Consider the following 25,489-nt stretch of genomic DNA (forward strand, 5'->3'; position numbering starts at 1 on the left):
GAAGCAGTCATGGAGGCAGGTTGGTGCTGAGAAGGGCTGTTTAGATGTCCCACTTCCTGTCTCTGGATTTATTTTTAAAGCAGTTGAGCCACTCACCACTCACATTTCAGAGCTCATCCAGTACATACCTCTTCTATACCAACTAATGCTCGCTCATGATACCCCTGTAGCGGCTCAACCAACTGCCAAACATTGGCAGATATCAGAAAATGTGGAAATAAATTCCATTATTGTAAAATGGAGGAGCAGAAGAAGGCCACTTGGCCCATCGAGTCTGCTGTGCCAATCAATGATACCATGGCTGATCAGATAATCCTGAATTCCACTTTCCTGCCTTACTCCCAATAATGCTTGAATCACTTTCTAATTAAACTTCTGTCTCTCTCAGCCTTGAGTGTACCTCATGACCCAGCCTCTACAGCTCTCTGAAATTTAAAGTTCCACAGATTCACTACCCTCCGTGAGTGGAAAGCCCTTTTGATCTCTGTCTTTAATGTGCGGTTCATTATTCTGGGATTATGCCCATTGGTTAGAGGTTCTCTGACAAGGGGAAACAACCTCTCCATTTCTATCTTGTCAAATCCCCGATGAATCTTGTATGTTTCTGATTGCTTCTCATTCTTCTGAACTCCAATGCGAACAGGTTCAACCTACTCAACCTCTCCTTATGAGGCAATCCTTCTATATCTGTATCAGTTGAGTGAACCTTCTTTGGACTACCTCAGTGACACCAGATATTTCATGAATTAAAGGGACCAAAATTGTTCACAGTGTCACAGCTGTGGAGTGACTAGTGCCTTGTACAGTTTTAGCAAGATCCTTTATTTTTGTACTTCATTTACCTTCTCGATTACCCACTGAACTTGAATATTAGCTTTTTATGATTTGTGCACAAGTGCTCCCAAATGCTATAGGCTTCTGCAATCTTTTTTCATTTAAATAATACTCCACTCTTCTATACTTCATTGCCAAATGCATAACTTCATACTTTCCCACATTATATTACATCTACCAAGTTTTTGCCCAATCACTTCACCTGTCTGTATTCCTTTGTGGATTATTTGTGTCATGCTCACGACATGCCTTCCCATTTATTTTCATGTCATCTATAAGCTTGGCAATAACACATTCACTTTAATCACTTGGCCAGAGTATTTAAGGAAGTGATCCTTGAAGTAGTGGATGCAATAATGGTCAGAGATTCGAGATTTTGAGATTCTATGGACTCTGGAGCAGTTCCTATGGATTGGTGAGTAATGTAATTCCACTATTTAAAAAAAGGACATAGAGAGATCCCATATAAAGGGAAATGACAGACCAGTTAGCCTGACATTTGAAAGGTGGACAATGTTCATAATAAAAGATTTAATAGCAGAGCACTTAAAAAGCATTGAGATTTGTGAAAAGTAAATCATGCTTGACAAATCTTCTTTATGTTTTAAGTTTGTAACTAGTATCATCAATAATGGGGAGCCAGCAGACATGGTTTATTTAGAATTTCAGAAAGCTGTCAGTAAGATCCCATATAAAGGGGAAATTGTCAAATTAAAGCGTGTGAGATTGGCTTTAGCATATTGGCATGGATGGAGAACCAGTTGGCAAACAGGAAACAAAAAGTAGGAATAATTCATTCTTTTTTCTGAGTGGCAAAATGACTAGTGAGGTACTGCAAGGATCAGTGCTTGAACCCCAGCTATTCACAGTATATATTCATGATTTAGATTGAGGAACTAAATTTATTATCTCCAAGTTTGCAAATGGCACAAATTTGGGTGGAAAAGTGAACTAGAAGTAGGGTGCAGTGATGCTTCAGTGTGTTTTGGACAAGTTGAATGAGTGGTCAAATGCATGGCAAATGATGTGTAGATTAGATTAGATTCCCTACAGTGTGGAAACAGGCCCTTCAGCCCAATCAGTCCACACTGAGCCTCCGAAGAGCAATCCACCCCCGTCTGACTAATACACCTTACAGTATGGGCAACTTTAGCATGGCCAATTCACCTAACCTGCACATCTTTGGATTGTGGGAGGAAACCGGAGCACCCGGAGGAAACCCATGCAGACACGGGGAGAACGTGCAAACTCCACACAGACAGTCACCCGAGGTTGGAATAGAACATAGGACCTTGGTGCTGTGAGGCAGAAGTGCTAGCCACTGAGCCACTGTGCTGCCCCATGTAATTGCGAATAAATGTGAAGTTTTCCACTTTGGAAGCAAAAACAGGAAAGCAGATGAATTATGTGCATGTTGATAAATTTGGAAAAGGGAGGTGCATCAAAACCTGACTGTCCTTTAATACCACTCACTAAAAGGAAGCGTGCAGTTTCAGCAAGTGATGAAGAAGGGAGGTATGTTCAAGTACAGGAGCAAGGATGTCTTGGTGAGACCACAGCTGGAGTATTGTGTGCAATTTATATTTCCTTATCTGAGGAAGTATATTCTGTATATGGAGGGAATGCAACAAATGTTTACCAGACTTAGATGGCAAGATATGACATATGAAGAAAGGTTGGATCACTTAGAACTATACTCACTGGAGTTTAGAAGAATGTGGGGATGCTCTCATAGGTACTGATAAAACTCAAACACAACTAGACTGTGTAAACACAGGAAGGATATTCCTGATGGCCCAGGAACCCAGAAGCAGGGGTCATATTTAAGGATATGGATAGACCATTTAGGACTGACATGAGGAGAAATTTCTTCACCAAGAATGTGGTGAGCCTGTTGCATTGCCTGCCACAAAGAGGTTGAGGCCAAAACATTGAATGTTTTCAATGAAGAGTTGAATTTTCTTTTAGGGCTAATGGGATGAAAGGTTATGAGGAGAAAGCGAGACCAGAGTACTGAGTTGGATTAGTAGTTATGATCATACTGAATGTAGAAACAGGCTGACTGGCTTCTTTCTGCTCTTATGTTTTCAATGTCTCTTTCTATTTTTCTAAATCTTGATTCTTTAGATCTGTTATTAATTAAAAATTGCCTCTGCTTCTTTGTCTTTTTTGAAATAAGTCATGTTAATGGCTTAGTTTGCATTTGAAAGGATAATATTCTTTTGTAGATTTTATTATTCATTCATCATTGAAATATCTTTGTGATGCTTGTGGTTCATTGCATTAATGAATTAGACCAATTAATGACGTATGATAGCATTTCTAGTATCTACGATGCTAGTAAAAAATATTGTCGGAAAGAAGATTTTAAAATTCTTTCTTGGAGTATGGGTGCTGTAGGTAGTGCGTGAGATCCATTCTAATTGGTCTTGAAAACTTGATGGTGAGCTATTTATCTGAATTGCGGCAGCTGATGTGGTAAAGACATGTGGGCGGCACGGTGGCACAGTGGTTAGCACTGCTGCCTCACAGCGCCTGAGACCCGGGTTCAATTCCCGCCTCAGGCGACTGACTGTGTGGAGTTTGCACGTTCTCCCCGTGTCTGCGTGGGTTTCCTCCGGGTGCTCCGGTTTCCTCCCACAGTCCAAAAAAAGATGTGCAGGGTCAGGTGAATTGGCCATGCTAAATTGCCCGTAGTGTTAGGTAAGGGGTAAATGTAGGGGTATGGGTGGGTTTCACTTCGGCGGGTCGGTGTGGACTTGTTGGGCCGAAGGGCCTGTTTCCACACTGTAATGTAATCTAATCTAATCTAAAAATCTAATTTCCTTTTGTCAAACAGGAACACAAAGGCTTAAAGTTATTCTGATATTGAGGGACTTCAAAACAACTTAATCTTTTCTTTGCAATGTTATAATTCTGAAATGTGAATATCTACGATGCTAGTAAAAAATATTGCCGGAAAGAAGATTTTAAAATTCTTTCTTGGAGTATGGGTGCTGTAGGTAGTGCGTGAGATCCATTCTAATTGGTCTTGAAAACTTGATGGTGAGCTATTTATCTGAATTGCGGCAGCTGATGTGGTAAAGACATACTTGTGATGCTGTTGGAGAGGGAGCATCAGGAGTTTGACTCAGGATGATGAAAGAACTGCAATATCATTCCAAATCAGGATGGTGTGTGGCTTGGAGAGATATTTGCAGATGGCAGAATTTCCATGTCCCTAGAGCCTTAGTGTTTGTTCAATCAAATGGTGGTGGCCACAAATCTGGACAATGATGTTTGGTGAATTGGAGATGATACATCCTACTGTTGCTATGTACCAGCAGTAGATGGGCCGAATCTGTAGTGAGGTGTGCCAGGCAAGTGGATTGTTTAGTCATAGACAGTATCAAGTGTCTTGAGTTTTGTTGGAACTCCACTACTCCTGCCTCTAATTTGCATGATTGTAAGTCCACCATGGATGCCACATCAAAACTCCTGATCACTTACATTGAGTACATCTGAAGGCCATGTTGACAATTCAGTGCCAGGAAAACACTACAAACAATGCAGTTAACATGTTGGTCTTGTATACTGCTTTCAACTTGGATAAAAAGGCCATGTCTCTTTTATGAATGACCATTAAATCCTCAAGGCAGATCCTTTACAGTGAATTGCCCAACGGCAGGCTGAGTCAAATAAATGACGTAAGGATTCCTAAAGAGGAGCCTTGCAAACTTCTACATTGCAGACCACCTCACTTGGGAAACCATTGCAGCCAATCAGTCCATCTGGAGATAAGCACTGACATTTGATTCACCATATTGTGAGGACCATCTGAGTCAAACGTGCACCATCTATGGAGGAAAGTCAGAGATGGCACAGTTGCAGAATCCCCCCCCAGTGAAAACATAACCTGTCAGTCCTGTGGCTATGCATTCTGATACCACATTGAAATCTTCACTCTTAAGAAAACCCACAGACATTGATAATGTCACATTCAGCTTGAATAACGAAGAATCTACCATCTCCTCTAATTAGTCCAAGTCTGAATGTTGACTGGATGTCACAGACTGTTTCATTTTTTTGAGGTATTGCAAAAAAAACTGAACAATGTGCAAGCATCACCAAATATTCCCACTTTGATATAATCATGAAGCACTTGAACATAGTTGGACTCAGGACACTTTCAAGGGGATCTCAGACATCAACACCTTGGACCTAAAATAGTGGTCCGCTGACTTTATGCTCAGTATACTGAAATCAATGGAGACATTGCCCTCTGTTTCTAATTGATTTCTTTGGTGCTTCTTGGTACTATGCTTAATCAAATGATGCCCTTGATATCCAATGGTCATCACTTTCACCTCACCATCATGACAGTGCTTTTGCTGATGTTTGAACCAAAACTGGAATCACATTTCATCTTGATTGGTCTCAGCAGAACCTGAGCTTCTAAATTGAGAGATTAGAAGTATGTTGGCTTCATTTGATAGGCTGACTGCCGACCCTTCCAACCTGTGGTGATTGAGAGTACACTGATAAGGTGGTTAGTGGCTGGATTGGGCAAGTCTTACTGGGCAATGTTTCCCATTGTCAGATAGATGTCAACATTTTAGAACAGCAGCTTGGTTTAAATGTGGACTTGTTCTGAAGAATTGTATGATTACAGTAGTGCTGATTAACAAAACATTTGTAAAAGCCACTCATTCATTTTGTGTGTGAACTATTATAATCCAATCTTCCTGATCCTCTCTATCAATGAATATGATCTGACTTTGTGCCAGTTTTGAATTAGAATAATATTCTTTTCACTTTTCCAGCCATGTGTGTAATATCCTTGTGCAGCATCTGCTTTGTCTTTACTTTTGGGACCTTCAGCACAACAGTGAACACAACACTTCAATTCCATGTTCTGGCTGCTTCAAGGTTATGAATTCAACTTTAATATTAATCTGCATCTTTAAACACCACAACAGACTTTCCCATTATGGCTGGAATCTTTGGAGACAATTTACCCAAGCCATCAACTTTGAAAGGACATGACTGGTCAAACCACATAGGTCATTGGCAAAATGCACTGACAGATGTAGAGTTCTGCCTGAGTCTTCTGGAGGAACCATTGGGAACCAAAGGAACCCTCTGATCTGAACTCATTAATCATCAGTATGGTACTGTTACAAGGCATTCCTTCAAGGTTTTTATTGAAAGTGCTATTCATTATTCATCCAAGATGCATGAGGATTTTTTCACTAAATGACATGACAGCCAAAACAATCCCAATAAAGGGTTCTTTTTCAATTTCAAAGATCATCAAAGTCATTTTTTATATTTAACAAGTGGGAGATTTTTTAACAAAACTTCAGATCATATTTCTTAATTAGATTTTATTAACTTGTTAATTGTTTTTACATCTACTCTATCAATCCATGATTTGTTAAGACTCTTAGAAGAGCCACAATAGGTTCAAATGACCTTGCTGAGTTTGGATTTCCTTCCTTTGTAAATCCTGTTCTCTTGCCTTTCCCTGCCAAAAAAACTTGGATTTGTCAGAAGTGGATGGATTTGTTGTATGGGGAACACATTGTCCATTTGGGTTCCACTTGCTAGTTTTAAAGGACTCCAGAGTCAGGAAGATGATGTGAAAATCTCACCCATTTTCCTTAGAAATAAGCTCAGCTTAACACATGTGGAAATATTTTCCATTCATTAATATTCCTGGAGGATTGTTGCCTGTCAGTCCTCAAATTTTACTGATCACTTTAGTTTGGTGTTCTCATTGGGAAGGTAATTTCCTTGTTAGATTTTGCTGAACCATCTGAACAAGATGCAAGCAGTGTTTTGATCCTAGTAAAGAATCTTGGGTACAACCTTTGGAAGATATTCTGTCAGACATTGAATGGGGGTGTTACTTCCAAACTTTTAATGAAAAGATGTAGCTAGCTCACCCTTCTGCAATGTTGCAGTTAACCCAATTCATAACAGTATTCCTCACCTCTGTATGCGATCTGTCTATTTAAAATTACAGTTCAAGGTCATGCCTGTGTTTTGGGGTTTTTATATCTTAAGATTTTACAATTCAAGGAAGTCATGTATTTCACAAACTGCAATGAGCCAAAGGAACAGATAATTTGTTGGTGGCATATTGCTTGATGCACAAATCATCATTTTTTCTTTTCCTCTAAAACCTATGGAGAATCTATTTGCAACCAATGGAGAAGGCAGATTGTTTATTGTTATGTTCAAAAGACCCCACCTCTGACAGTACAGCATTCACTCAGTACAGCTGTCAAGATGGTAAAAACAATGACTGCAGATGCTGGAAACCTGATTCTGGATTAGTGGTGCTGGAAGAGCACAGCAGTTCAGGCAGCATCCAAGGAGCAGCGAAATCGACGTTTCGGGCAAAAGCCCTTCATCAGGAATAAAGGCAGAGAGCCTGAAGCGTGGAGAGATAAGCTAGAGGAGGGTGGGGGTGGGGAGAAAGTAGCATAGAGTACAATAGGGTGAGCGGGGGAGGGGATGAAGGTGATAGGTCAGGGAGGAGAGGGTGGAGCGGATAGGTGGAAAAGGAGATAGGCAGGGAGGACAAGTCCGGACAAGTCATGGGGATAGTGCTGAGCTGGAAGTTTGGAACTAGGGTGAGGTGGGGGAAGGAGAAATGAGGAAACTGTTGAAGTCCACATTGATGCCCTGGGGTTGAAGTGCTGTTCACAATTCGCACGAATATTGTTGCTCATGAAAGGAAACTAATAGCTGTCTGTCCAACAAATTTCCTAAACAGACCACCATCTGATCAATATCTTTAGTCTGGTCATCTTGTGTATCTATAAAATTGTACATTGAGCAAACATGAAATGATGCTTGAGACCAAACATAATACAGACACAGGATTAATTTGGCGGCATGCAGGAACACTTCTCTGCAGAAAATACAGACCATCCTCTGGCCCTACAAGTATTTTTGCCTTTTCAAAAGTTCCTTAATGGCTCATGGACGTGGTTAGAAAGGTCAGCATGTGTTGTCCATCTTCGAATGCCCTTGAAAATGTAATGGTGTATCATCATCTTGAGCTGCTGGGTTTAGCTGGTAAAGGTTTTCCCACCATGGTATGTTTTATTCTTTCCTTGAACATGATCATTGAAGGCAGTGCCAACATGAATAATTAATCACTGATTTCCTTAAGGTGATGAGGTACCTTTTGAACACTGCAGTCCAATTGGTAGTTGATTAGATTAGATTCCCTACAGTATGGAAACAGGCCCTTTGGCCCAACAAGTCCACACCGACCCTCCGAAGAGTAACCCTCCCAGACCCACTCCCCATATTCACCCCTGACTATGGACAATTTAGCATGACCAATTCACCTAACCTGCACATCTGTGGGAGGAAACCGGAGCACCTGGAAGAAACTCACGCAGACATGGGGAGAATGTGCAAACTCCACACAGGCAGTCACCCGAGGCTGGAATCGAACCTGGGATCCTGGTGCTCTGAGGCAGAGGTGCTAACCACTGTACCACCGTGTCACCCCTAGTTGTCAAGCCACAGCAAAATTAAAAGGGAAGCTACACTCATCCAGACAAGTGGGGAGTATTCAAGCACACTCTGACTTGTAAGTGGTGGACAAGCATGGGGGATTCAAAAGGTAAGTTAGTTATTGCAGAAATACTAACTTCTGACTTGCTCTTGGTAGTCATAGTGTCCTACATAAATGGTCTAATTCAATTTCTGTCATTGACTACCCTGCAATGTTGATCATAGGGAATTCAGTGATGGTTGTGCCATTGAATGCCAAGCAGAGATGGTTCAATTCTGTTTGTTGGAGATAGTCAACAGCTGGCACTCATGTGGCATAAGTGCTGCTGCCCAAGCCTGAATTTTGTCTAGGAGGAGAAAGTACAGTCATCGATGTTGCGGAGGAAAAGGTGGGGGTGGTGCCAGTGTAGCTGCAGAAGATGGACTGTTCCTGAAGAAGGGCTCATGCCCAAAACATCGATTCTCCTGCCTGACCTGCTGCGCTTTTCCAGCAACACATTTTCAGCTCTGAATTTTGTCTAGACTTGGTTGCATGCAAACATGGAGTACTTCAGTTTCTGAGGAGTTGTGAATGGTACTGAACACTGGATTAAATGGGAAGTGCCAGGATTGTGACCCAGTGAACAGAAAAAGATGGCAATCTATGTCCAAGTTGGAATGGTGTGACTTGGAGGTTAAGCTTGAGGAATTGATGTTTTTCTCCTTGCATGTGCTGCCCTTGCCCTTTGAGGTGACAGATGTCATCAATTTGGAAGTCACACTCCAAGGTGTCTTGGCAGGTTGGTGTAGAACAGCTTGTAGGTAGCACATAATGTAGCCATGGTAATTTGGTGAAGGAAGTCTCTGTGTAAGGGGGCTAATGGGCTGCTGACCAAGTAGATACATTTGGCAGTGGTGTTGCTGAACCTCTTCAGTGTAGCTTCAGCTACAACCATCCAGGCAAATGACATTACATTCTCATTTGATTTTCTAGACTCCTGGATTACTCTTCCATCAGGTCTGCTCTGTCAGATTAAGTTGTTTATCTGAACTGCTGTCACTCTGCCTTAAAATTCTTGGTATTCTGGTTCAGGCTGCTATGATCACACTTGTCCTGTTACTAATACTATTTCATTTGATTTATGTATACCTAAGTACAGCGAAAAGCTTTGGGTTGTGAGAAGTACAGGCGGATCATAGTAAACAAGGACACAGAGATCATGGGGTGCTTAGACAGAGTGAGGCATACAGGTTACAACGGCACAGGCAGGGTGCAAAGCAAGATCAACATTATTTGAAGTTAGAGAGTCCATTCAGCAGTCTCATAAAGGCAAGGAAGAAGCTCTCCTTGAACCTAATTGGGGTGTGTGTGTGTTTTCAAGCTTCTGTATCTTCTTCCCCATGTAAAAGGTAATAGGAGAGCATTGCGAGGGTGGGAGGGGGTCTTTGATGATGTTGCCATTGCACTGAGAAGTGTAAATAGAGTCCATGGATTGGAGGTTGGCTTCTGTGATGGTCTGAGCTGTGCATACAATCCACTGTAGTTTCTTACAGTCCCGGGCAGACCAGTTGCTACACCTGGCTGCTATGTACCCAAACTGTGTGTTTTCTGTGGTGCATCTGGAAAAGTTGGCGAGGGTCCTTATGAACATGTGGAATTTCCTAAGGCACCTGAGGAAGAAGCATCTACGTGGGAGATTCAAGCAGGATCATTCCAAGGAACTTGATGCTTTCAACTCTCTCCTCCTTTCCTCCTGAAGTTAATGATCAGTTCTTTTGTTTTCCTGACATTGCACCATGACACCAAAATCCTTTCCTACTTTCTGTATTCTGAATCATGATTGTTTTATATCCATCCTACCACAGTGCTGTTGTCAGCAAACTTGTAGATGGCATTCATTTGGAATTTGGCTACACAGTCTTGAGTGTACAGGGAGTATAGTAGGGGGCTGAGAACGCATCCTTGGGGGGGCTCCAGAGTTCAGGATTATCGTGGAGGAGGTGCAATTGCCTATCTTCATTGATTGCGGTCTCTGGGTCAGGAAGCTGAGGATCTGGATGAAAAGGCCAGAGCCAAGACCAAGGTCTCAGAGTTTTGAATTAGTCAGAAGGGATTATGGTATTGAAGGTGGAGCTGTAGTCAATCAGTAGGAGTCTGATATAGGTGTCCTTCTAATCCAGATATTCCAGGAATGAGCGTAGGGCTAGGGAAATGGTATCCGCTGTGGACCTGTTTCACCAGTAGGCAAATTGTAGAGGGTTGAGGCAGGCTGGGAGGCTAGAGTTGAGGTGGGCCATGACCAGCCTCTCAAAGCACCTCATGATTATGGAGGTCAGAGCCATTGGACAGTACTCACTAAGGCACATTGTACATGCTTTCTTTGGTACTGGGATGATGGTGGTCTTTTTGAAGCAGGTGGGGATTTCAGCCTGCAGGAGGGAGAGGTTGAAAATGCCAGTGAATACCTCTGCCAGCCGGTCTGCACGGGATCTAGGTGCATGGCCAGGGACTCCGTTTAGGCCCACACTTTCCTTGGGTTGATTCCCAGAAAGACCAAACTGACGTCTGCAGCAGTGATGGAGAGAGCAGGTGTGTCCGGGGCTGACTGGGCAGGTGACACCACGCTGCTGGAAATCTGCTGGAACCAGGGTGGGCTGTGTGTTTTTCCTCTTGCTTTGCGTTTCTGGAATGTACTTCAGTGCAACATTTTCTCCTGTACTTTGCTGTCATGTTGGATCCCAGAAAGACGTCTATGCTTTCTTGAGATGAATCAGTTTTCTCCATGTCTTTTGTGGTTTCACTGTGTCCTACATCTTTGCCTTTACCCCCTACCTAGGCTGCAAGTGTTCATGGATTCTATTATATTCAGACTCTGTCTGCATTCAAATGGTCAAATTTCTTTCTTGATTTGATTTTGACCCTTCCATTATACCTGAAATTGTGACCCATATCTTCAAGTCCCTAAGAATTTAATTGGGCAGAGCATCAAGTATAGAGGTTAAGAGGTCATGTTGCGGCTGTACAGGACATTGGCTAGGCCACTTTTGGAATATTGCATGCAATTGTGGTCTCCTTCCTATTGGAAGGATGTTATGAAACTTGAAAGGGTTCAGAAAAGATTTACAAGGATGTTGCCAGGGTTGAGGATTTGAGCTATAAGGAGAGGCTGAATTGGCTGGGGCTGTTTTCCCTGACCTTATAAAAGTTTCTAAAATCATGATGAGCATGGGTAGGATAAATAGGCAAGATCTTTTCCCTGGGGTGGGGGAGTCCAAAATTAGAGGGCATTGGTTTAGGGTGAGAGGAGAAAGATTTAAAAGGGGCCTAAGGGGCAATTTTTTCACACAGAGGGTGGTGCGTGTATGGAATGAGCTGCCAGAGGAAGTGGTGAGGGCTGGCAAAATGACAGCATTTAAAAGGCATCTGGATAGGTATTTAAAAGGAGAGGTTAGAGGGATACGGGCCAAGTGCTGGCAAATGGGACTGTAGATTAGGTTAGGATATCTGGTTAACATGGACGAGTTGGTCTGTTTCTGTGCTGTACATCTCTATGATTTTATGACTCTAATTTCCAGTAGTCTTTCATTTAGAATGATGATGATATATTTTATAAATGAGCAAAAACATGTCCTCTTTCTTAAGCATTTTCATTTTCTTTTCTAATTTCTTTAAAAACAACGGAGATGATCAGTTGACGATAGAAGCATCATTATGTTCAGGCGTGTCACTAGTCATCAAATGCTATGACGATTGAAGTGCAAATTAAACTAGAATGATAGCCAACAATCTCTTTCTTTTGGTCAGAGAGGCCTCCACAGTTACTTTATAACTAAATAGGGTCCACTGAGATTGGCAGTTCTTCATTCAAGGACAATTTATGGGGACTGTTCAGGATTTTCTCCATTATAAAATGGTTGCCTAAGCTAGTAGAAGGTGGTACTAATGTGCTACCTCAAGGTATTATTGATGTATTAACAAATTATGTGACATTCACCAAAAATGCTGCTTTCTTGGATGATAGCAGATTGTCAAGGTAACTGTTGTAGCACTTAGCATAGAGAAAATGAAAAGCTATGGTTGTGAATGATTATGAATGTGGCATGGCCTCATCAACTGGCGCAGCTTTGAATCGACACCGACATGCTCCAACAATCAAAAAAAGGACAAAATAGAATGGTTTGTGTCAGTGTCAATTTACAGTCAATGGCAAGCGCAGAATCATTTTTTCTCTATTGATATACAAGAAATGTGTAATGTTGCTTGGGGTCTGTGTTCATTAGATGATGCTTTTTCAGTTCTTCCATTCGTTAGCTAGCAGGCATAGAAACATGGAATCACATAATACAGGGAGAAAGTGAGGACTGCAGATGCTGGAGACCAGAGTTGAAAAATGTAGTGCTGGAAAAACACAGCAGGCCAGGCAGCATCCGAGAAGCAGGAGAATTGACGTTTCGGGCATAAGCCCTTCTTCAGGAATGAGGCTGGTGTGCCAAGTGGGCTGAGATAAAAGGTAGGGGGGAGGGAATTTGGGGGACGGGCGCTAGGAATACGATAGGTGGGAGGAGGTGAGGGTGAGGGTGATAGGCCGGAGAGGGGGTGGGGGCGGAGAGGACGGAAAGAAGATTGCAGGTCAAGAAGGCGGTGCTGAATCCGGGGGTTGGGACTGAGATAAGGTGGGGGGAGGGGAAATGAGGAAGCTGGAGAAATCTGCACTCATCCCGTGTGGTTGAAGGGTTCCTAGGCGGAAGATGAGGCGCTCTTCCTCCAGGCGTCGTGTGGCCAGGGTCTGGCGGTGGAGGAGGCCAAGGACCTGCATGTCCTTGGCGGAGTGGGAGGGGGAGTTAAAGTGTTCTCTATCGTATTCCCTGCGGCCCTCCCCCAAATTCCCTCCCCCCTACCTTTTATCTCAGCCCGCTTGGCACACCAGCCTCATCACATAGTACAGAAGAGGTCCTTTGGCCCATCAAGTCTGTACCACCAAAAATATACTGCTATCTACATTAGATCCACTTTCCCCACTTGGCCCATAGCCTTGAATTTTATGACAGTTCAATTATGCAGCCAATTATACTTTTTTAAGATTATGAAGTTTCCTGCTTCAATTAACATCCCAGGCAGTGCATTAAAAAGGGGGCAAGTTCAAAGGAGATGAGAGCAGCAAGTTATTTTACACAAGGAATGGTAGCTGCCTCAAACACACTGCCTGGAGTGGAGACAGAGACAATCAGGACAATTAAAGAGGTTTTTAGATAAGCACATGAATATGCAAGGTATGGAAAGATATGGACCAAGGACAGGCAGAAAGGATTAGTTTAATTCAGTGTCACGCTTGGCACAACATTGTAGGCCGAAGGACCCATTCCTATGCTGTACTGTCCTATGTTCAAAAAATACCTATTCGAGTTTCTGTGCCTTTAGCATTCATGTATTTGCCATTCTCTTTCAAAAAGGAGCAAAATGACATGCAGTTCCAAGAACAATGTGAACAGAAAGAGCTGTACATTGTTCTTTCAATAATTTGCATTAATGTGCAGTGCCAGAGAATGATTGTATGCGGGTGCACATCTTGAAATCTCCACCTCACTACATTCGCAGTCGGAGCTGTGTTATTGTGAAATGAGTTTAGGTACTTCTCCCGGTGAGAGAGAGTTCCAATAGAATTCCTTTATTTCAAAGTTTGTTCATAATGCGACAGCTTCTTTGACAGGACTAGGAGCAGACAAATCTCAACATTATCAAGGATTCATTACGGGTGAAAAGATCTCTGAATTAAACACATCAAATCTGTCTGAAATGTATATTCTGGAATTACCATTTGTTTTTACCGAATGGTGTTTTAAACACCAAACTGGTGTTTCAGTTTGGAGAGTTCCCCGGTGGTTTGAAAGCTGGCTGCATTTCTCCATACATTATCATAATTGCCCGCAGATAACCTGACAAATATTTACCTGTCACTGTACCGTCGATCACATCAAAGATAAAACATCTTTTAAGCAATGCCACCGTTGAATTATAATTAATTCAAGATAGTCTAGTTCATCAGAGGGTAATGTGTTTAATTTGTCAAACACAAACATATTTTTGATTGAGTGTCGAGGTGAAATTCAAGGGTTTGTATCAATTTTCATTTGTGAAAAGCTTTCTCGTCAAAAGACAAAATCTTGATTGATAAAAATATATCTTTATTATTAACACTGGTATTGATCGATGAATGCTGCTATTCTGCTAAAATATCTCAGTAGAACTTTCCATTTATTAATGAGATAATTCACTAAGTTCAATAAAATGTTCACTTGTTCGAGTTACCTTGCTTTCTGAAACATTATTCTGAGTCAAGCTGTGGAACTGCAATTATAAAAAAAAATGGGATTTGAAGGTGATAGGTCAAGGGATAATGCAGTGAACAACTTTTGCTTGCAATCATTAAGTTGGATAAATTATATTGGTCACTGTTATTAGACTAGAAAATAAGGTAATGAAGGCGAATCACAGCTAAATGAGGCAGCCTAGTTATCATTAGGATGAATTGTTGTTCAGTGAATCTTTCAACGTCATGGTAATTAGAAAGATTGATTTTATATTTTGCAAAGATTCCAGTGTAGAAACCTATTTAACTGGTGCAATTGACAATTGTATTGAGCACAGAGCACATAATCCTTGAAATCCTCACTTTTTCCATTCTGTGGCATGTGGAGATTTGAATGCCACCCTCTGACACTGGGACGTGATGAAAAATGATGTGAAAGTAGTTCAGCATATGAATAGTGATATTGTGTCAGTGTCTGTCACTGAGCTTGTATTGCCAATGAAGACAGCTGGTAGGCCATCAAGGGTTACCCTTGTTTGGAAGGGTGCTGTCATGCTTAAACACTGTCCACCTGTCCTTTGTAGTGGAACCTGCCTGATCTGAATTCAATGCCAACTGGGTATTTTGTCATTAATGAAATCAACAACTTCGTAAATATAACAACTGTAACTTAGAGGCCTGGAAACTAAAACCTTTCACTGACAATAAATCAAGAGGAATTCATGACTTGCAACTTGAAGTAACTTTTTGAATTCACATCCTATAGGTTGTGGTGCTGAAACAAAATTGCAGTAATAAAAGTTGCTGAATGTGCAGACTGTCTACATTCTTGACCTGAAAGTGTTCAAAATCTGAATTTTTAATAAAATGCTCTGAGGGACCAGGGTTTTTGATTGGATTGTGACTAACGTTTTACCTTGGCAAACTGAGTTCAAATTCAAGCCCAGGGGTTGGAAATGCCTCTGCCCTTGACAACAAAGGTTCATTGTCTAATAAATTTAGACCATCTCAGTCTATCTAAGGCTTGTGTAACAAATAACTGATGCCCCAATCAAGGGATCTTATCTTGCCTGCCATAGTGTTCCAAATTGTGGAAACACAAGTGGAAGATTGTGCAAGGAGATGTTCCTCCAATCAGAGGCCATTTCTCACCAATGAGCCTCTCGGCAACGAATGTGGGAGAGATTGTGAGAGTGAGGAACTGTGAGAAGGCCCAAGGCCTGCATGGTAGGAATATCTGCTGGCCTTGGAGGTTGGTGGTGAAGAAGACTGCAAGGCACAAGATTCCTGTCAAGTGGGTGTGACAACAAATGAAGCTCCAACTCATGCATTGAGTCAGGCAAGACGAGGCTCTCTCATTCCCAAGCCCTGATGGAGGTGGTGAAAATGGCAGAACTGGGATCTGAGATTCAGAGAGAGAGAGGAAAAGAAAAGCCATTTTTGTAAATTCCTCACTTAAACTGATGATTCATTGCTTTGGACTTGATTTGTTACTGTAAATTTTGTGTTTCTTCTTTTGCCAAACCTTGTATTTCTGAAATTTATTTGCTGGCCTCCCTGAGTACAGTAATCTACCTAATGAAAAGGTTGGATATTCGTGGTCTGGTTCCTAGTAAATGTGAGTTTACAGCATTTAAATGCTTCAAATTCATTCCCATTTTTCTAATTCATTGGATAAGCCGATTGCTGGAGGACTTGTTGAGTGGAGTAGATGTTGTGCTGATGCATTAGAAGAGAATGTTATGAGGGTGGAGTTAAAACTTGTTTTTGAGCTGGAGTAATGGGAACTTTCCTCTGTATCTCGCTGCAGTATTACCTGACCTGGGAGCATACGATTCTGCTTGAAATGGAAAGTAATTGATCACACTTCCATGATGAGCACAAATATGTCCATGTTTACTAAAAGGAAACTAAAGTTCTGGATACATTCTGCGATTCTGAGAGTTTGTCTGGAGAAACAGTGCTTATGTTTCATATTAAAGATCAGAGTTTGGACTGATGAAAGATTATCAGCCTGAAGCATTAAGTTTCTTTCTCTACAGGCACTACCAGACTTGCTGAGCGTTTCCAGGATCTTTGCTTTGATTTCAAATTGCCATGTTGCTTTTAGGCACAAGTTATGCACATTTCACTCACTTAATTATGCTTTTACCCATGCTCAGTTATAAAATTCTAAACTTATCTTTACAAAACAAAACTAATTTACTCAAAGATTATTCCTTCTACTCCAAGTTGTTTTCCACAGATGTGATCAGCTCATCACTGGTGTAGTGGTCTTATCACTCGCCTATTAACCATAGACCCAGGTGATGTTCTGGGGATCCAAGTTTGAATCCTGCTGTAGCAGATCATGGAATCATAGAAGCTGTACAGTGTGGAAACAGGCCATTCAGCCCATCAAGTCTACACCAAAGAACATCCCAACCCCTCCCCTTCCTAACCCTGCATTTCCTATGGCTATTCCACCTAGCCTGCGCCTTGGACACTCCAGGTAATTTAACATGACGAATCCACCTAAACTGCATAACTTTAGACTGTAGGAGGAAACTGGAGCACTTAGAGAAAACCCAAGCAGACACGGGGAGACAGTGGCCAAGGGAGGAATCGAACCTGGGTCACTGGGGCTGTGAAGCAACAGTGCTAACCACTGTGCCACCCCAAGTGGTGGAATCTGAATTTAATTCAATAATCTGAAATTAAAAGTCTAATGGTGACCATGAACCCATTGCTAATTGTTGAAAAAAAACATCTGGTTCATTAAATGAAGGAAGCTTGCTGTCCTCATCTGGTCTAAAATAGACAAGCAGGAGGCTGGAAGAACACAACATCTGCAGTTTTTTTGTCTCTTGTCCTTATCTGCTCTGGCCTAGATGTGACTCCAGAACCATAGCAATGTGGTTGACTCTTAACTGCCCGCTGAGCAATTAGAATTGGACAATAAATACTGGCCAAGTCAGCAACATCCACATCCCATGAACAAATAAATAAAACTTAATGTGAGAAAACTGTGGAAAGAACAATTAAATGTTATGTTCTTCCACATTGCATTAAAATACAACCAGCTCAATTAGATTTCTGGAATGGTCATTTTGAAACAAATATTTTGGCTTGAGATTACCCAAACACATGAAAAGCAATGCTGATTTTTTATGAGCTTGTAAGCAATTAGTTGCAGTGAAAACAAGATAGTTCCATTAAATATTCAAGTTAGAAAAATCAAACAACAGATAGGAAATGTTTGTATTTTTCAAAGGGCAAAAAATACTCGTGCATAAATTGTTATGTTAATAATGAGCTGTCTCCCCACGTTTTAAGGCCCTCAGTTGGTTGCAACAAATATTTTAAATTCTTTTTCGCACTGCAGCGATACCACACTTCAATGAAAATGTAATACTGGTCAAAATTAAGGAGCTAGATACAAACTTTTCCTGTGTGAAAGAAAGACAAATTTTATGACAAATCCCAAGAGGGGAATAAGCGACCTAAACCTCAAAGTGGCAGGGACCCGGGTTTGATTACATCCTCAGGTGACTGCCTGTGTGCAGTTTGCACGTTCTCCCTGTCTCTGCGTGGGTTTCCTCTGGGTACTTCGGTTTCCTCCTGCAGTTCAACATGTGCAGGCAGGTGGATTGACCATGCTACATTGCCCACTTGTCTCCAAGGATGTGTAGGTTTGGTAGGTTAGCCATGAGAAATGCAGGGTTAAGGGGGTAGGGTTGGGAGGTGGGCCTAAGTGGAATGGTGTAGACTTAATGGGCCGAATGGCCTGCTTCCACGCTCCAGGGACTTTGTAAAATCTATTCTAAACACACGTGTAATGTTTAAGAAGTGTGAAGTATTTGGTCCAAAAAGTTTTTAAAAAGTTCTGAAAGTTCTTGAAGTGTTAATTGTAACCTGATATTATAATGGTTGAATGGATACCTTGTATCCTCATGATCCTTATGGACAGATGCTTATCCTTAGAAGCATAGAAACAGGAGGAGGGAAGACCATCAGCTTTTTGAGCCTGCTGCTTCGTTCCTTATGGCCATGGCTGATCAGCCAACTGAATAGCCTGTTTTTGCTTTTCCCTATTATGCTTTGATCTCTTTGGCCTGCCACCAGTCTTCCATCCGTTGGCTTCATCTATACTTCCCACTGTCTCAGGAAAAAAACCACATAATCAAAGACTCCTCCCACCTTAGTGATACTGTCTTCCACCTTCTTCCATCGGGCAGCATATATAAAAATTTGAATACATGTACTAACGGATTCAAGAACAGCTTCTTCTCCGCAGTTATCAGACCTTTGAACGGACCTCTCAAATGTTAATGTTGTTGATCTCTCTCTCTCTGCACCTCCTCTGCAGCTGTAACACTGTATTCTGCACTCTGCTCTGCCACCCTGATGCACTTTGTATGGTACCATAAGACCATAAGGCATAGGAGTGGAAGTAAGGTCATTCGGCCCATTTAATCATGGCTGATGGGCATTTCAACTCCACTTACCCATACTCTCCCCATAGCCCTTAATTCCTTGCACTCTGCCTGTATAGCACTCAAAACAACATTTTTAATTGCATTTCAGTATGTGACAACAATAAATCAAATCAAAATCATACAACGTTTTGGCGTCAGCCACTTGCTGTGATAATAAATTGCACAAGTTTGCCATTCTCTAGGCGTGGTTGAGAAGGGGGAAGAGATTTCTTCCCATTTCAATCCTAAATGGTGGTGCTATTTCTTCACCCAGACAGTGGTAAGTCTGTAGAATTGCAATATATCTTATCACCAAGCATTTTGTTTTCAGAGGCTGAGGAAGGCAGACAGGAAGAGTCTTCCTGTTTTGTGTCAGAAATCCATTTTCCTTCTCTGCTTTGTCTGCCCTAAAGCAGAGTTCCTGAAATGAAATTCACTTGTGCATTCCCTTCCCTGGCATCATTGTTGTTTTTCAAGCTGGATAACATGCAAGTGACTTCAATTCTAATGCTTTAAACATCCAGGAAGGCATAAATAAAAATTGGGAGATAAAGGTTTCTTCATATCTGAGAACATTTTGGACACAACATGTTAACTCTGCTTTTTCTCCACAGATGTGAGATGTGCTGAATTCTTATTTCAGTTTCGGTATCGTTTGATAAACAGTTAATTTTAGCTCAAACTGTCTTTGTTTATTTCGCATGGTTTTCAGGAGTTTAGCTCAAGCTGCTCAGGTGACTGTTGCAGTCATCTTAAGTCAGTGTTTTACCTTTTGTGAAACCAATTTAGTACATGAAAAAGCTCAGGATTTAGCATCAGAGGATAAGAGTTGAAAATTGATAGTCCACATTTGACCATTATTGTGACAAGACTATAATAAACCATTTTTGCTTATAGCTGCACTGGATAGCACTTAACTATTTGAAATGGCTTCTATTTTGTGTAATCATACTTTGCTTTTACATTTCAGCTTTTTTTTCATCTTAGCTGTTCTTTTTCCCCAATAGTGAAAAAGGCAATTGAGCTGAAGTCCAGAGGAGTCAAAATGCTTCCCAGTAAGGACAGTGATCACAAGAATTCTGTCTGTAAGTCATTAGTCTTTAACTTTTTGCTCATCATTTAATTATGGATAAAGTGATTATCACCTAAAGATTGGTTTGATTTAAAATTTTGTTGATACTTTCCAGGAAGCAAATTTGTTTGAAGAACAGAAAATCACAATATTATTTAAAAAGGTGATAAACTACAAAATGCTGCACTAGAGGACATTCTGGGATTGTCTTTCTGCATGAATCACATAATGTTAGCATGCAGGTACAGCAAGTAAATTGGGAAAGCAAAGATATGTTGGCCTTTGTTCAAAGGGAATGAAATTGAAATGTAAGGAAGTGTTGCTAATAACTGCAGAGGACAGGTTTTTTTTCCTTTACTTAAGAGGCACATGCTTGTATTGGAAGCAGTTCAGAGAAGGTCACTGATTCCATAATGGTGATATTATCACACAAAGTACTTTTGAGCAAGCTGAGCCTAAATGCATTGACCTTAGAAGAACAAAAGATGATCTTATTGAAACATAAGTACACGCTAACAACATGCTACCACCTGTGCCCTCCACTTAAACTGAACATGAGATGTAATTTCTTCTCTGAGACGGTCAACAGTCTTTTCCTTAGTGCGCACTGGAGGTTGGGTCATTGAGCATACTCAAGACTGATCGAGACTGAATTTGATCAACAAGCAAGTTGAGAGTTCTGTGAGATAGACAGGAAAGTGGAAGCCACAAACCGTGACCTCCTGTAGTGACAAAGGCTCAATTGGTTGAAAAGCTTACTCTTGCTCACATTTCCAATAGTCTTATGATAGGGCAATAGACCTTTTTAGTCTACTTAAATATTGCCCTTGGTTAAATTACAGTGTACATGCGTTATGTTTCTAATTATTACAGATCCAAGTTACCTGACTCTATTTCCTTTCTGGTGCAATGAACTATAATCTTGAATAGATCTGCCAAACAGAAGTATTTGTGCAACAATTCGTAGTGTTGAACTTTTTTTTGTTACTGTAGATAACTTGGAACAAGACAAACATATTTACAAAACTGTAGGAGAATGCAAAGTGTTTACTGATCATCTGGACATGGTTAAGGAGCTTTGGGTCAATAACAATTTGTCATTTTTCATGGGAGTTAATAAGCTGACAAGCAAACTAATTAATATGTTAGTTAGTCCCAGGTGGTGTTACATAGGATCAATGGTATAGGAGTTTTTCATTTGGCGCAATCAATCCTTGATTGTATTTATGCTTCAGCCTTCCTTTTTTAAGAATCTGGATTCATCGCTGTAACATTTGTCATACATAACCTTGTACCCTGACAGATTACTATGTGGACATGAGAGATGCAGAAAATAATGAGACACAGTCAAAACGCAAATTGAATACTAATGCTCTCTGTTGAACAACACAGTTCCCCCTTGACAATACTCCTGTCACAATTCACCTATTAGAATGCACCCATTGAAAATGAACCATTAATCACAAATATGTTAAAAGTAATTACAAATACTATTACCCAGTGAGTAACAATGCAAATCTAAGTGCTGTGCTGCAATCATCACACATACCACTCGATCAAGGAGAACAGTGCCAATCTCGGTATTGATATGTAATGAGGTGGGGGAGGGGGGTGCAATGGCCTTGTGGTATTATCCCAGGTAATGTTCTGGGGCCTGTGTTTGAATCCTGCCATGGCAGATGGTGGAATTTGAATTCAATCTATTGTTCATTTTCAGGAAAAAAACAATCTGGTTTACCAGTGCCTAATAAGGAAAATGCCATCCTTACCCAGTCTGGCATATATGTGACTCCAGACCTTCACTAATGTGGTTGACTCTTAACTGCCCGCTGTGCATTTAAGGATTGGCATTAAATGCTAGCCTATCCAGTGAAGCCCTTATCCTGTGAATATATAAAAAGAAAAAAAAACTGTATGGAGAAGAGTGCTAATATCAGTACATCTTCGAGGAGAAAGTGAGGTCTGCAGATGCTGGAGATCAAAGTTGAAACTTTATTGCTGGAACAGCACAGCAGGTCAGGCAGCATCCAGGGAACAGGAGATTCGACGTCGAATCTCCTGTTCCCTGGATGCTGCCTGACCTGCTGTGCTGTTCCAGCAATAAAGTTTCAACTAATATCAGTACATTCCTACAGTAGCAAGATTTAGATTTGGCTAAATTTAGGTTTCAAGTGAGTCACATAGTCATTTAGTTAAGTCAATTATTGAAGTATACTCTTGTTTAAAGAACTGATTGTCGTAATCTAGGAATTAAGTGAAGTAAGTTCCACATTGAATAAATTAAAGGAATAAAAGGCAATTGATTATTAATAAATATTGATTAAGGCTGACATGATCATTCTGACTTTGGTAGCAAAAGGAGGAGGTGCCACACAAAGAAAAGATTCACACTTCAGTTGTCTTCTGCACTTGTACATTGCTCCCAGCTCTACTGGAGAGAAAAAACAAACAAGCAAAATCTATTGTGGCTTTTTTTTGTGAGCACTGGATCATTTTTACATGCCTCACAATGACTATTGCAAAATTACATTTTTTGTAATCTATGAATATTTAAATCCACAGAGGTGAGGCTGTGGGTTGTGTCCCTTGACAGGGTTAACATGGTCAGGCACGGGATGAGAAAAAAGTATGGAGTATGTAGTTTTATTTGATAATCAGAAGGATGAAAATACTAACCTTCTTTACAAAGCCTGACCAAGCAGAAGCCCCAAGCTTTTCTTCTCTGCTTTAACAGATTCTGACTAGGCTATGTAGGATTTCATCGCATCGTTCACCAATGTTCACTAACATTCGACATCTTTTTAAATAAAAAACAAAATGGATCATTGCTGATGTCTGGTGAAAACAGGATTGGGTTTGGATATGATACACCTTGTGGTCAACTTCCACTATTTAGTATTGCTGATTTTTAAAAAAAGTTGAAGCTTTTCATCTTACATTCATCACGGCAATTTACAAGAAAAAAATGAATAAATAAAGAGAAAATGAGTGTGAGAGAGGACAGTGCAGAATCATTGATAGGTGAATGCTAATTGTTCGAGGTTTTGTCATAGGGAATGCAATGGCTAATGATGACTGGCAGTTAACTGCCAAGCTTTGTTTAAACCTTAAATAAGACAGGTTAACTCTGAATGGTCATGGCATTACCCTGAGAAATGAACCAGATTTTGGTTGTGACCAACTGTTACACTGAAACAGGTGCACGACATGTACATTGTCTTTTTGCTTCCAAAGAATACTCTTGTGTATTAATTTTCGTAGCTTCCAGCTCATGCAAGTATGCCATATTAACCACCCCTAACTGATTGTCAGCATAATGTTTCACACTCTGGATTGTGTAACAAATTAATTCACACTTACTCTAATGAGGCACCAGTGTGTTACTCGGGTCAAACAAGCCACAGTTAACTATGGTTAATTCATGCTTTTTGAAGAGAATGAAACTTAAAAATGTTAATATACATGTAAATTCATGTAGAGCACTTAATTTTGGCTATGTATGATTATGAATCTTAATCATACATATTTTTAAAGATTTTGTAATGTGTTCACTGCAGCAAAATGTACACACACTTGACAGCCAATTGCACATTGGTTAGCTGTAAGCCTAAGACAAGCTAGAGATATATTGGCTCTATACCTTTGAAGCATTTAGATGACAAAATTCTTCACCTGGAATGCTACATTAAGGTCAGATGTTTGGTTCCATCAGCAGTGATCAGAAAATTCCCGAGATTAATTGAGCTGCATAGATGACTTGTCTGCTCGCTAATTTGCTATGCCAAGAGAAGTGGACACATTAGCCTGGATTTTTCAATTCCAAATTGGACAGATTTCTATTGTGACAGATGACCGCCCAGCATTTTATTTGTCCTATTTTTTGGTATCATGTCTGAAGCTCACACCAGCATCTGTCCATTTGTACTGCTGGAAATGCTCAAAAGCAATGAAAATTGCATCATGCTCTTTTCTGGGGTTGAAAAGTGTGGTGCTGGACCTGGCCTGCTGCACTTTTCCAGCACCACACTTTTCAAATCTGGTCTCCAACATCTGCAGTCCTCACTTTCTCCTTATGCTCTTTTCTGCCGTACTTCTGTCCTACCTCATTTGTGCTTTTCTATTTTTTCTAGCAAAAGACAGCCATGCAGAGTGCTGGGGATAAAGTAGGGGAGAATTTGCAGAGCGAAGCATTTGACATATTCGCAACAGCTTTTAGCACATTATGACTTGTTACTGCCAATCTCCTTGCCATTTTCCTGGATGCTCTTTGACCCAAGAGGCAGTGGATTTCTCCAGAGAATTATTTTCCAACATTTATTTTCTTGTAGAAGAGAAGGAGCTGTGAATTAGACTAGTTTGGCATATGGTGCACAGCACCCAATTGCTGGTTCAAAAATCTAAGGAAAAGATGAGGGAAATGTTTGATTTGGATGATTGTGTGATGTGGAGCTGAAACATGAAAGCAGAGAAAAGAAGTCAGACTTCCAGACAGCTTTGAGGCATGGGTTTGGACAAACATTGAGCAAGTACATTGAATAGATGAGAAAAGTAATGAGGAACAATTGGCAATGACACAGAAAGAGCAATTTGATTCAAGCCAATATAAAAGGACAAATAACTTTGATAGGACATACGCTGAGTTGCTGAAAACAGTGTTAGAAGGACAGATGGAAGGAAAACAACCAATAGTAAAGATGAAAAGGATGCTTCAGAGCATATTGACAAATAGGAAAATGCGTGGTAAGTTGAAGAGATGAACACAGGACTGTTTGGAGTTGTGAGAATTGAAAATCTATCTCAGATTAACTACCAAGGGTGATGGTGATAAGCAGTTTTGTATTAGTGTAAAAAGCAGTGAGTCCCTGATTAATGCAAAAAGCTGCAGAACTTGAGCTCAACTTATCACAGGAACAGATCTTTTCAATGAATAGGAGAGGTATTATTTGTTGGAGTAAGTAATTTCAACTCCTTTCCCATTTACAATCAACAGCAGCATGACTGGACAGTGCAATTTTACAGTGTTGTAAATTTTTTGATGGTGCAAAATTTCTTGATTGTACAAAAATGTTGCCTTTATAATTGCCATTATCTACATGAAAGGGAAACTTTTCACCAAATTCTGTCATTCATATCGGAACCAGACTAGGTCACGTAACCTGTCAAGCCTGTTCTGCAATGTAGTTAGATTATGGCTGATCATCTACCTCAATGCTACATGCCTGCACTATCTCCATATCCCTTGAATTAGTCTCCAGAAAATGATTGTGTTGAACCTGATCAATGATTGAGCTTATTTGGATCTCTGAGTGGAGACATTTCTC

The 25,489-nt window shown here is 40.7% G+C and overlaps 1 protein-coding gene across 4 annotated transcripts in view; it reads left to right on the top strand.

Annotated features, from left to right (window-relative positions):
* Positions 1-25,489, top strand: part of LOC122548600 (CUB and sushi domain-containing protein 1-like) — a 2,407,075-nt gene that overhangs the window by 1,532,263 nt on the left and 849,323 nt on the right. For all 4 annotated transcript variants that reach the window (XM_087978377.1, XM_087978362.1, XM_087978369.1 and 1 more), the window contains exon 7: positions 20,104-20,181. In XM_087978377.1, coding sequence (XP_087834503.1) covers positions 20,104-20,181 — 78 coding nt within the window. The remainder of the gene's footprint in view (positions 1-20,103; positions 20,182-25,489) is intronic.

This window comes from Chiloscyllium plagiosum, unplaced genomic scaffold, assembly GCF_037043375.1.
Source record: "Chiloscyllium plagiosum isolate Xiang-an unplaced genomic scaffold, Cpla_swu_hap1 HiC_scaffold_3, whole genome shotgun sequence".
NCBI lineage: Eukaryota > Metazoa > Chordata > Chondrichthyes > Orectolobiformes > Hemiscylliidae > Chiloscyllium > Chiloscyllium plagiosum.